Genomic DNA, 12,460 nt, shown 5'->3' on the forward strand with positions numbered 1-12,460 from the left:
GGCAACATACAGGTACATTTAAGTTCTGTTTATTTCAAAACTGGTTTAGTTTCTTTGCTGTAAAATTGGTATCAGTGGAGAAGCTTAGTGGAGAATCAGTGGAGAATCTTCTTGTTTAAAGGACAACAGAAAATTTCCAATCATGAATCCAAGCTGTGAAATTTTTCATTTAAATAAAATTGTGTGTAAAATGGTGCCCTGCCATTTAAAATATCAAACCATTATTTGCATTGGAAGTAGATGTTGCAGGAGCTGTGCACATTATTTTACCTTGTGTATACTGGGTGAGTATAGGACACAAGATATAGCAGTAACACTTTCCATTGAATATTTTCTGACTCTACAACTTTCAGCCTATTTCTTTACTATAGCTGGGCTAAAGCCAAAAGGAAGGTTTTGAACTTTTTAGTTGTATAGATTGACCCCCAAAATGATAACAGTATAGCTTATGTGAGTGCGTGTGTGTGTACGTACATGTGCACAAAAGCTCACAGTGGCTTAAAAGATGAGTAAAGGAGGTTGCATCGGTAAAAGTAGGTACAGTTAAAGGTTTGGTACAAAAATGTTCTGGAGTTAGCAAGAGCGTAGGTATTTTATTAAGATCTCATTTATGACAAATAAATAAAATTAGCTATCATACCACATATCTAAAAGAAAAATAAAATATTAGAGATGCTGGGGGAAGGGAAACCTCATTTGTGTCTCCTAATGGAGGTTGAAAGATTGCAAGCAAGCTGACGCAACTTCGTGGACCATTAGTATCAAAGGTTGTTAATACAACTAACAAAACTCATGTGGACATCTGATCTTTGTTGCTGGTTGAGTCAAAAGTCAATGAAACAGATTAATGCAGCCTCTGTTACTGAGCTTAGGAGGGCAGAATGAAACCAAAAGATTTGCCTTTGTTTGATACAGTAAATAAATGTCAATCTGGAGAGAGAAACCTCAGAATGAAGAAAAACAAGAAAACCCAACCTGCCCAGATGGACAACTCATTCTAGTTTCTTATGGAAGAAAACCCCCTTCATCTTTACAATGGTCGTGCTAAAACCAAATGCACAAAATGGGTATGGCCAGATTATGTTGGCCATTATCTTAATGCTTGTCACTGACAGGCTAACAATCGTCCCATATACTTAGGGGTTTTTTAAAAAATGGATGAGGAGATGGTAGCTAGATTAATCACTTAAAAACAAAAAAATTGAATTTCTTAAATTCTTAATTCTTGATTTAGATCTGCTTGCTTTACGCAGTATGACTTTCTGATATAGCATAAGTTACTCCCAGTTTAAGCACATGCTTAATGATAGATCTCTTCACCTTCACTTTTCGTAGCATTTGGATGTCATAACTATTAACTTTAGACATGGGTTAATGGTACCTCTATGAATGTAAAACAGAAGAGAAAAAGAGCCTTTAAATGCCACCCTTGGCTTTGTACTGCTGACACGTCAGCCTGTGTTTCTTTATCAACACCTTCTGCACCTTCTGCTGGACAAGTGCCAGCCTGGAACATTGTGTTTTCTCCATGAAAGAGCTGTTAGTCTTAGAGGAACAAAACCAAACGTAGTTCTCACGTATAAAAATAAGCAGAAAAACTTACAGGACTGCAGAATATAAACGACCAAGTGGGGTATTGGCACTTTATTTGTGCTCTGTAGCTATGGAAAAGAGGAAAAAAAGGGTTGTCTTTGTATTTGTTTAATTTGTGAGTGCATGTTGTGCAAATGAGTTAATTTATCAGCAAATAATTAGAAGCTGTCAAGAAGTCATGAAGACTGAACACTTTTGAAACAAAACAGACATCTGAATTTCATTTCTTATATGTTGTTTTTATTTTTTGTCAGTATAGGAGAAAAATAAAGTGAGTGTTGTTGACGTACTTGAAGCTGATAGTATCTTCAGATTGCATTGCTGACGTTCTTTTGTGGGTTTGGTGGGTTTCGTAAAGTTATTCAGAACGTGTATGCTTGTAACCATAGTCAAGCAGAACCTAACAAAACCTTGTGCAAGAAAATGCTTTTAAAATTACTGATTTTTAGCCTGAGATACTGGCCAGCTTTTGCCTTTTTAAAAAATAAATTATGATAATGTAGTGCTTTCTGCACTATATTTACGAAAATGCTACTGTTCGAACGGTTCTGGGTAGAAAAAATTATAGAATACATCGGAGGTTTTAGGATAGGTTTGCTTTTATAAGTGGAGGTGAATAGAAGCAGGAAAATACTGTCACTACCTAATTCAGTGTACGTGTTAAATGGTTTATAAACAGTCCAGAAATATTGAAATAGAGCCATATGATTATTCTGTCATCAATATATCTCTGTTACATACAATTTCTTTAAACTCTTCTTTAGGACTTTTACTGGGGTAGCATTAACTGATGCTTATGGGCTAAGTTACATATAAAAACATGAAGGGATAAGCATTTTATATTGCATCACATAATCAAGATTTATTCATTGTTGGTTTCCAGCATTAGCATATCAGCTATTACTCTTCTTTTTTTCTTTTTTTTTTTTCTTTACAGATGATTCTTTGGGATTGGGATTTGAAGCAATGGTACAAGCCCTATTACCAGGTCAGTGTATTATGAATCTAATTATTCTTTTGTGAAATGTGTTTGAGTACAGAGTTCACTGTGAATGGTCAGATTTCAATTTTTCTGTTGATGTTTTATTTACCAAAGTTGTCCTAGTACATTCTAGCTCTGTGTAACAGAGGCTTGATATTTAGCAGTACTGACCAAGATGATAGGGATCTACTTTCTGTGGTGTATATGGGGACAGTCTCAAACCTAACTAGGATGGGAGTAGGTTTTTTGAAATATCCATTAGCATAAGGTCACGGGTGATTCCCCAGCAATTTCACCAAACTCAGGTCTACCAGGTTCTTACCTTTTTTCTTGATGGCTTGTTTCTCCCTGTCTCTCTTGTATCAGCAGTGTCATCTAATCAGCTATTTCTGTTTCTGTTCAGAGAATTATGCTGAGTAAAAACGAATTACTTTTTTGACAGAATTGTTAGGATTTGTTTCAGTAGAACCAGGGGTAATAAAAGCAATGAGACTGTGGAAATTGCACCTCTATAAGGGGTTTACAACAGTTTGCCCACCAAAATTTCTGTTGGTATTATTGGAAGAGAATAGTAAGTTTAATTCTGAGACAAAGTAATGAAAAATTGAGATAAAAAAATGAGCACCAGATCTTTACTTTAAATAGAGGAAAATAAAATGAAAGCTAATGTTGAATTCTGAAATATTTTTTATTGTTTGGAGAAAAACCACAAAAATTGGGTCTGAATGCATCTATATGTATATATATTCTTTAAAAGAAAAATACATTTAATTGATTTTTTAAAATTTATAATGGATAAGATGCTTATTTAAAACTTAGAATGCTGCAGAATGTTTTGACATGTTAATAGTTTGCAACATTTCCATCTATTCTAGAATGCTGGCAGTGGAAATGGAGTTGATCTTCCAGTACTAAATGAGGCTCGGAGCATGCTAACAGAACTCCTGACTGACCCATCCCTTCCACCGCAAGTGATTTCTTCCCTTCGCAGCATTAGTAGTTTGATTGGTGCTTTCTCAGGCACATGCAGGCCAAAGGCCAGTCCATTCACACCATTTCCTGGTTTCTTCCCGTGCCCTGAAATAGAGGATCCCGCTGAAAAAGGAGATCGAAAGCTGCTCAAGGTCAAATGACTTTAATTTTCATTCATGTGTGTGTTGCAATTTTTAAAAAATGATCAAGGAAAATTCATCTGGAAAGAATGTTCCTGAAAGGATAGTAGCTTCTTTACTGAGTACCTGTGAACTATGTTTAAGGTCAAAGGAGAGCAGCTGTGAAAACACATTTGATGAAATGTAGATAGGTACCAAAATGCAGATTCAAGTGGTTGATGGACAGGCAGGTCAAAGCACTGGTCTGGCCTCTGAACACATGATTCCTCGAAATAAACACAGGATTAAAAAAACTAAAAGCAAATGTAAAATAAAGGTGTTATATTCTCATGTTATGGCATAAACAGGGCTATTCTTGATTCTCCAACATTCTTGATCTAACAATTACTGTCAGTGTGGCTTTTTCATTGACTTTTTTTTCCAAAGTAATTTACTCTTGTGAACATCAAACTAGCCATCAGACAGAAGCAAATCAGCTATGTAAAAGGAAAAATCTCTCTTCTTTCTGTGCAGCACATAACTTTATGGGACCAGCGTGTAAATCTACTGTCAATTCTCCATTATCTAGGGTAAATAAGTGAAAGCAAGAATGTAGTTACTATATGACACGTTAAGGAACATGGTGGAAAAACATTCAAATACAGAAACTCAGCTACAGTGCAGCAGAGCTAATAATTCTAGGGTAGCCTGGTATTGACAGCATGAGGCTGTTTATTGTGGAGGCTGGTCTGGGACATCCCTGCCCTGTAGTTCCTTCCATTTCCAGGCAGTGGGCAGCTTGGCCCAAATTGATCCACTTGTTGGCTTTAGTATTTTGGAGCCTGATAAATTGCCTCGAGCCAGATTCAGCCTGTGTAATCTCTGTTGGGAACCATTGTCAAGACAAATGCTTTTGGGGAAAAGCTCACTGTCTACAGATTATTCTGTGGAAGATCCTGCAGGATCATTGCAGTATGAAATTCCTTGGAATGTCACATGGATATCTGCAGAAATCAGCTGGGTAGGGATCACAAGCATTTTGCATGTTTTTATTTGTGGATTTTTTTGAAAACTGCTAAGGATTGGTGTACCAATGTGAAGAATATAATTTATGTGAATGTGAAAATTAACATGATTTTTAAAATTTCTATACAGCTAGTCAGAATTGTTTGAAATTAAGAATGTTCATTGCTGAAGATAGGTTATAAGGATTATGTGAGGTTGAAAGACTATGTTTTTTCACAGCTATTCTCTTTTCCTCCTTCCTAAAAGTAACTTTTCCTTTAAGTTTGGGGGGGTTTCTGTATATTAATTCACCTGGTTGATAAAATAGTGCTTGTAACTATCATTCAATGAATGTTTGACTGTGGTATATGTTTAAGGGTAAGCCAAAAGATCTACTCTTATGTATGTTACTGTAAGGAAGAAAAAGATCTCTCTTTCTTTCAAAAACCAGGTAAGTAAACTTCAGATCATGACACACCAAAGAAAATCATAAGAAAGTACTTCTTCAAAATGGGACCTTTCAGACTATATTGAAAGGTTCCCATTCTCTCTTCCCCAGACTTGGAATATAAAAGGTCTCCTCCATATTTCAAACAAGTTGTTTCTTTGCTGAGGATTATGTACATCTTTATTTCTCTTCCTGACTGGCTTCCAAGGTGCATTCAGTTATAACTTTTTTTTACTTCTGCCTGTTCTCTGTAGTAGTAAAAAAAAAAAAAAACAAGGAAAAGAAAGAATCTGAAACTGGGCTTAAGACCATGGCCTAGCAGTAACTGGTTATCTAATATTTACTCTTCATTCTGACTTTCTTGGTAGTCAACAACTTGGAAAGTGTAAACTGCCCAGTTGGTGCTATTCACTGCTCAGCCTCTTTAAATTCCTAAAAAAGGAAAAGGCAGTCTTAGATAAAAACCATCTCAGGGCTGCTCTGCAACAGAAAGACTTTTCATTTCCATCATGACAGGACTGTCCCCAGATTTCCTAGCATATGACAGTAGACTGCTTGCCAGATTGATGGATTATCATCAGTTGTGATTTTAACAGTCTCCACACTATAGGCAAGTAAAAGTTGTCTAGGCAAGCACTTGAGTATCCACATCCCTTGTCTCTTGGCCTTGTTATTGCTGGTAACTGAAAGTCTTTTCATAATAACTTTGATTTCTGGCACAGTCTAAACTTTGTTTCCAGAGCAACTTTTCCCCTTTGTATAGTGATTACCAGTGACTTTGCTAGCATAGAGTGATCTGGAGTTCCTTGATTCTTCGCTACCCATGTATTGTTTATTCTCTGCTTCTTTATCTAGCAGGGGAAAATTCTGGAGATCTGACATACCCCCAGTGTTCCCTCATTCTTAGTGTAGCCAGGAAGAAAAGTAAGTGCAGGTGCTGGGGCCTGTTTCAGGGAGTGGACCTTTCTTCTCCAATGTTGGGGATTTTCAGCTGTGCTCCCCGTGTTGTAGAGAGCATGCAGGTTAGACTGATGTGGTCCACTGACAGAGAAGTCCACTCTAACCTGAGAGCACTACCACTGCATGGTAGCACACAGAATACGCTCCTCCGGTTCTCTTTCTGGTAGGGCTGGTTAAGGACTGCCGCACGTTTCTGTGCGCTGTATGGGTGGCCTTACTCTGCCTATTCAATTCCACCTTTCTGGCTGTGACTGCAGCTTTGCAGCAAAGCAAACAGAGTCAAGGTACATCCATACCAAGGACTCAAAGCAGTCTCATTTTTCAGGGTAAGAGACTGTACTCCTTTGTGTCAACACTTTAATTTTTTTTTTTTGAAATATGTAATAGCTGTGTGAGTTAAGTATGATCTTTGACCACCTGATGAAACTTAAAATTGCAAAGTCATTATTTCTGCCAGACTTTTGAAGTGGTAGTATCCAAGGGTCACCCCTCCTCACACATGACCCCAGCAGACCTTACTCAATACTGCAAATATTGCTTTGGATTTTTTGTTTTAAACACTTTTTCCTGGCATCCTCTTTACTTTGCAAGGTCTGATTACACACATCTGTATTATGCAGAAGAACCTTCTCCCCCTACTTGCCCTCCCTCCATTGAATGGCCAAATTTAGTGATGAGTTAACAAGTGGATTGTGGACTGAATGCAGTCACAGGGAGGGTTGGGTTTTTTATTTGTTTAAAATACAATGTATAGGTTATCTGTGCAATGGATGGAGATATGCCAGAGCTGGCTTTGCAGTTTCACTTCAGTGATCCTATCCTTTCTATTAGTTAGGTTCTACTAGTTGCTATTTAAACATGGATATACTTTTCTGGGGGTATTTCAGTAAGGTAGAGCTAGTAAGTCCTGAGTTATTTCCACAGAGGACTGTTTGAGTGCTGTTGCCCTGCTTTGCAAAGGGTTTTGTGTTCAAGTACAAGGGTGATTCCCAGTGTTCGGGCTGCAGTGTGCCTAAACTAACACAGCTTCCAGGCTGGGAGTGGTGAGGTGCCTGGGAAGCTTCCTGGCTGCTGTGGAGTGGTATGGAAACAGAGGGGAAGCCTTGATGGACCAGAACTTACCCTGTGCATTGTGTATCACCCTTCCCACAAGTTCCACAGTACTCGCACTGTCGATAATTTAGCATCTGAGTTATTGAAATCTCAGGCTATCCTGGGAGCTGCAGAGATGACTGTGTAGTCGTATGGTTGGGATGTGTAGAAAAAAAAATCTGTAATCCTACAGAAACTGACTATTCTAGAAGATCTCCATTTTTGAAAGCGCTGAAGAGTAATTGTTGGGCCACATGGATTTCAGAGTATAAGTGTCTTCACATATTTTAGTTTGGGGAAAGAAAAAAAAGAGATACGAAAAATAATTATTCCTATTAAGCAAAATAATTTGATCGCATCTTTTATTTTCTTGAGCAATAAGAGTGAATGTAAGGTACCACACTTACTGTTTCACTATAAAAAATAACAATAAATAGTCTTCACAAACAATAAATAAAATTTTAATGTCTGTTTTTAATTATATAGATTTTAACCATGGTTAAATTACTCAGCAGGGATTAAATAGCAGGAATAGCCTGCCAACACCACAGCTGAGACGAACTTCAGGAGTTTCTGGCATTCCACCTATAGAATCAACATCTAGATGGGAACGGAGTAACAGCAAGAGATCTCATCAGGAATATAACACATCAAGGTAAGCACTTAACCACATTTTAAGGGCAATAATAAATGTAGTCTTTCTAAAATGTTCATGTCTGTAATGTTGGAACTTGGCAGCAGAAGTATTTAATGTAAAATCTTGTGAATTAAGCCTCCAAATTCTGCCAGCAAAAACTAAAAAATGTTTCAAGTGAATTATATACTATACTTTGTAACTCTGTTTCATCTCAAGTAGAAATCAGGTCATTCTGAGGCTCAATGGCATGCTCTGTCATAGTAAGTAGGCCTGCACAGCAGTTTTAGTAGGAAATGAAAAAAACGTCCAACGTACACAATTGTGAAACAAACTAGTTTAACCTCTAAACCTCTACTGACTTCCTCCTCCTTTTTAGTTAAAATATATATCACTTTCCAACTTCCACATACTCCAAACTTTGTTTTCTAATTAAAAAGGTAATACAACTTTCTTGCATTTGGTAGCCACTGTTTTGTGTATTGCAACATTTGTTATTCCTACGGTTATCAAGCAACCAGTAAGGTAGATTAAGAAAGCCATCTGTTCTCTACTTGTTAGTCAATATGGTGCAAATAAAGCTTTTATTTCCAGAATTAAGATTACATTTTGAATTAGGATTTAAATATATTTTTTTCTTTTTGTTTAATGTCATATATGATTGAATCTTCACACATTTAGTTTTATTTAAACATGCAAATGTGTATGGCTTTGCTCAATATCTTGCAAGAAAAGTACAACAGATGTTTAAAATTTGTTGCAGCTTGAATCTGTAAAAATGTGTGTGGTTTTTCTTTTTTCTTTTTTTTTTATACTTGGTATCCCTTAAGACCTCAATGGTTTTACATTGGTCAAAAGGAAAGTATAATATGCATTTTTTAAAAAGAAAATGAATTATGTTGATAACTGATAATCAGTAGTAGTAGATGAAAGTTTATACACACGTTCTATAATTTATTTATTGATATTATATTTAATTTTAAAGTGACCCATTTAAATAATTTGGCCCTTGTCGGTGGCTTTTTCCCCCTTGAATAAAACATGCTCTTCAAGTTTTTACATAGTAAAACTTAATTGTGGTTTATGTATAAAATATAATTGAAGATAATATAATTGAAGATTATAGTGGTAGCAGTAATAGTAGTTTAAAGATTGTATTTTCATGCTGGTTTGGTTATCAGTGTTTGAAAGAATCTCCCCAGTTATATCCACTGGAAATAACCAGAGAAATTGCTTTAAACTTGCAAACTGTGGGACTCCAGTTTGAGGCTCAGCACTTCTGATGCAGACGCAGTGTACATTTACAGAGGGTTTCCTTACAGCTCCTACCGACCAAAGAACCTACTCGCTCATATTTCATCACTTTTAAATTATCTCTTGACCCTGATGACTAGCACTTCCAGTTAGTCATGTTCCCCTGCCCTGCTCCTGTCCGCCCCCATGCAGCCCTAGAATATGTGTTCGCTTCTTTGTGGTTTGCATCCTGCCCTTCAGACTTCTTGCCAACACTTGCACTCTCCCTGTCTCCTCACATCTTCCAGTGATCATTCTTATCAGGTTCCCTTTAACTCCTAACACATAATCATCTCAAAATCCTCCATGGGTGCTTACCTTACAGATAAGGTGAGATGAAACAGCTGAACTGGCATAGCTGTTCCTGCTGCCTAAAGAGGCAGTCCTGCATTCCTAGAGCACTTAGTGCTATTGGCTGTGGCTCTTGAGTCAGTCCCTTGAATTGTCAGAAAAATAACAGCAATAAAAAGACAGTTTTTCCTGCTTTGGGGAGTTGATTCAGCCCAACGAAGGACCCAGTGAATATTAAGAGAAGAAGCAAGGAGGAGCAGGGTACAGTAAAAAGGGAGAGCGAAACAGCAAACTGGTCACTAGGAGGAAAGCTTACCAAAAATCAGATTTTTTTTTTTACATACAGTGATTGCTTTCAACTGAATTCTAGCTGAGTTGAGAAAGAAAAGATATTACATAGTGGTACAATAAATTAATATTGCTACAAAATTTGATTCAATGTTACAGAATTGTTTCTATCCATCCATCCATCCAGTGTTCAAAAGCAACTCCTGAGAGCTGCTGTTTTATTTGCATGCAAATTCTTCATTTGGTTTCTCGTTCAAACACTAGTCCAAGATGAACTGATCTTGCTTAATATATAGTCCTCCTACACTAAATACTGTTACAGCATTTTTATGTGCTTTAAAAGAATACATGTAAGTTACGATAGCTAAGCAGTGTACAAATAGTGTTCAATCTATCCCAGTTGTCAACCCAAACATTTTTTAAAGTTGACTAGCATGTCAGCATCAGACTTCAGAAGAATAAAACTGTGTTTATTCTTTAACTCATTTTTTATATTCACATATTCAAACAAATGATGTGAGATCAAGTATTATTTCTGTATTTAAAGTTTGTTTGAAATCTGATTAAATAAGATTAAATCTGGTTTGGTAAATACTATTTTCCCATACTGAAATGAAGTTATGCAGTTATTTTTAATTGCATATCATACTTTTGTTTACTAAAGGAAGTAGGTAATTGGAATTTTGGAGTGCAATTTCAGGCCTAGAACAGCAGATGGCATAATTTAACAAGCGAGTTGAAGGATTTAGCTACTGAAGTACAATATGACTTTATGTCAAAAACAGCTTTAGTTTTAAGATGATAATAAATAAAATGATTAATTAAATATGGAAAATTTATTTGAAAAGCAAGCCATGTCTGCATAAGATTGTCATGGTATTTCCAAAGTAACCAATCTTTTAAATGTTCTTAGATCTGTTAGAAAATTGCCCACTTTCTTAAAATGTTCAAGAGAGGTAAATACCATATTAGAAAGTAAAACCTATGGCATGTGGTCTGAATATACTTATTGTGTCATTTTAGTACTATATAAAGCTTTCTGTTGCTTTCGCCCAGTACCCAGCAGTTTTTATTCCATATAATTGGCATATATTGTATAGCTGATCTTGAATTTGACTTCTTTCTAGTTCTCACTTTTTCTTGAGTGGTAGTGGACCTGTAACAGAACAGCCTGGCCATTTTATAAGCATTTTCTTTAATAAAAATGGAAGATGAGGTAGGAAAGAAAAAAAATTCTTACTGTTTTATTTTCAGCCAAGGATCTCATTCAAATGGGTCTTTTGGTGCAAACTTGCTGACAATACCAAAACAAAGATCATCTTCTATGACATTGACTCATCATATAGGTCCCAGACGAGCAGGTAAGATCGTGCAATTTGTATAGCTTAGTGGCAGGATGTCAAGGTAATAGTACCTAATGTATTACAATTGGGTTTTTTCATGTAAATGTAATACTAAAATAATATCGGCATGTTGCATATATTTAAAAAATATTTTATTTTTAATCTGCCTCTAGGAGTTGACATCAACTTTGTAGAAATCTCAACTATTCACCTAATGCTATGTAGCTGCAAAGGGTTACAATGTTCAGTATGGTTTGTACCTGTTGAAAATTGCAACATTCACATACATTAATAAGGGACTTTTTTTTAGTAATTATGCTTTTTGTAATGGAACAATGTCATTTAGACACTCCTAAATACATGATAGCCATCCGAGATGAATATTTAAACAAATTTTGGAAGGAGTTGGAGTAGATTTTATTCTAACACTGTCAGTGTAATAAGCTAGTAGATACTGTAACAGCAGTGCTGAAATAATATGTATATTGGTATTTCAGAGATTGTAACTGGCCTGTTTGCCCATATTAGGTGAAAACTTGAAAACTACTTCTTCTGACATTTCTCCCTATCCTTTTAAGCATGATTTAAAAATAACAACCTGTCTAATAATTTTGTTTTATAAAAGTTCAAATATGCAGATTGGATGGAGAGAGATGAATGCACTTTTTCAATTTTTTTTTTTTTTAAACCCTCAAACTCACCAGTTTTCTCTGTATTACTTACTGATGGTTTGGTTGTTTTCTTTTCACTCTTCTAAACGCCGAGAAACATGCAAACTCAGGTCAGATCTGCATGTAAACACATTGTTGCACATTCTTAATGGTTCTGTCTTCATAAAAAGTGGGGCTGCCTTCCACACTTTTCTACTTTGAATCTTGTGGAAAATACAGAGCGCAATGATATGCATTAAAACTTGCTGAATTTATACATGTGAAAAGGATGAAAAGTAATCAACGTTAAAGTATTAATCTGTTTTAGTTCTGGGAGTTTACAAATTGTTTCTCAACATTCCAGATTTGCAGCAGTGAAGTGACGTTTGCTTTCTAAAACTTCTGTCTCTGCACCTAGCAACGTGGACTCTGAAAAATCTTGTAATTACTGTAACAAAATGTAATTACATACTCCTCTTAGGGTGTGTGTGTCAAGTCAGTGTAGCCTGTGACACTGCTGGAAGGGTATAATCTATGCATTCCTTATTTAAGTGCAATACTGTATATTGTCTTAGTAATTTGTTATCAGGCACTGTACAGTTATAAAACTTATGATGCAGGTTTTGCTTCATAGTTTGCAGCAGAATAAGTGATTCAGCTTTGGAAAGTCAGAATACCTCATTATTTTGCTCATAGACACTTTATTCTTTTTGATAGAAGTATGTTTACAATGGCTATAACTTACCTTGGGCACTTGTAGATAACCCGTCTTTTGTATATTTTCATAGGG

General features: G+C 36.0%; 1 protein-coding gene across 5 annotated transcripts in view; it reads left to right on the forward strand.

The window, feature by feature from the left end:
* PDE3B (phosphodiesterase 3B) overlaps positions 1-12,460 on the forward strand; it is a 102,300-nt gene that overhangs the window by 60,487 nt on the left and 29,353 nt on the right. For 4 of the 5 annotated variants that reach the window (XM_035891017.1, XM_035891015.1, XM_035891016.1 and 1 more), the window contains 4 exons: positions 2,531-2,581; positions 3,451-3,699; positions 7,684-7,826; positions 10,932-11,038. In XM_035891017.1, the coding sequence (XP_035746910.1) occupies positions 2,531-2,581; positions 3,451-3,699; positions 7,684-7,826; positions 10,932-11,038 (550 nt within the window). Of the gene's footprint in view, positions 1-2,530; positions 2,582-3,450; positions 3,700-3,732; positions 4,688-7,683; positions 7,827-10,931; positions 11,039-12,460 lie in introns of those variants that run through there. The other variant, XM_035891019.1, reaches the window with a different exon arrangement.

The sequence above is a fragment of the Egretta garzetta genome, unplaced genomic scaffold (assembly GCF_000687185.1).
Source record: "Egretta garzetta isolate BGI_Z169 unplaced genomic scaffold, ASM68718v1 scaffold133, whole genome shotgun sequence".
In the NCBI taxonomy this organism is placed as follows: Eukaryota; Metazoa; Chordata; class Aves; order Pelecaniformes; family Ardeidae; genus Egretta; species Egretta garzetta.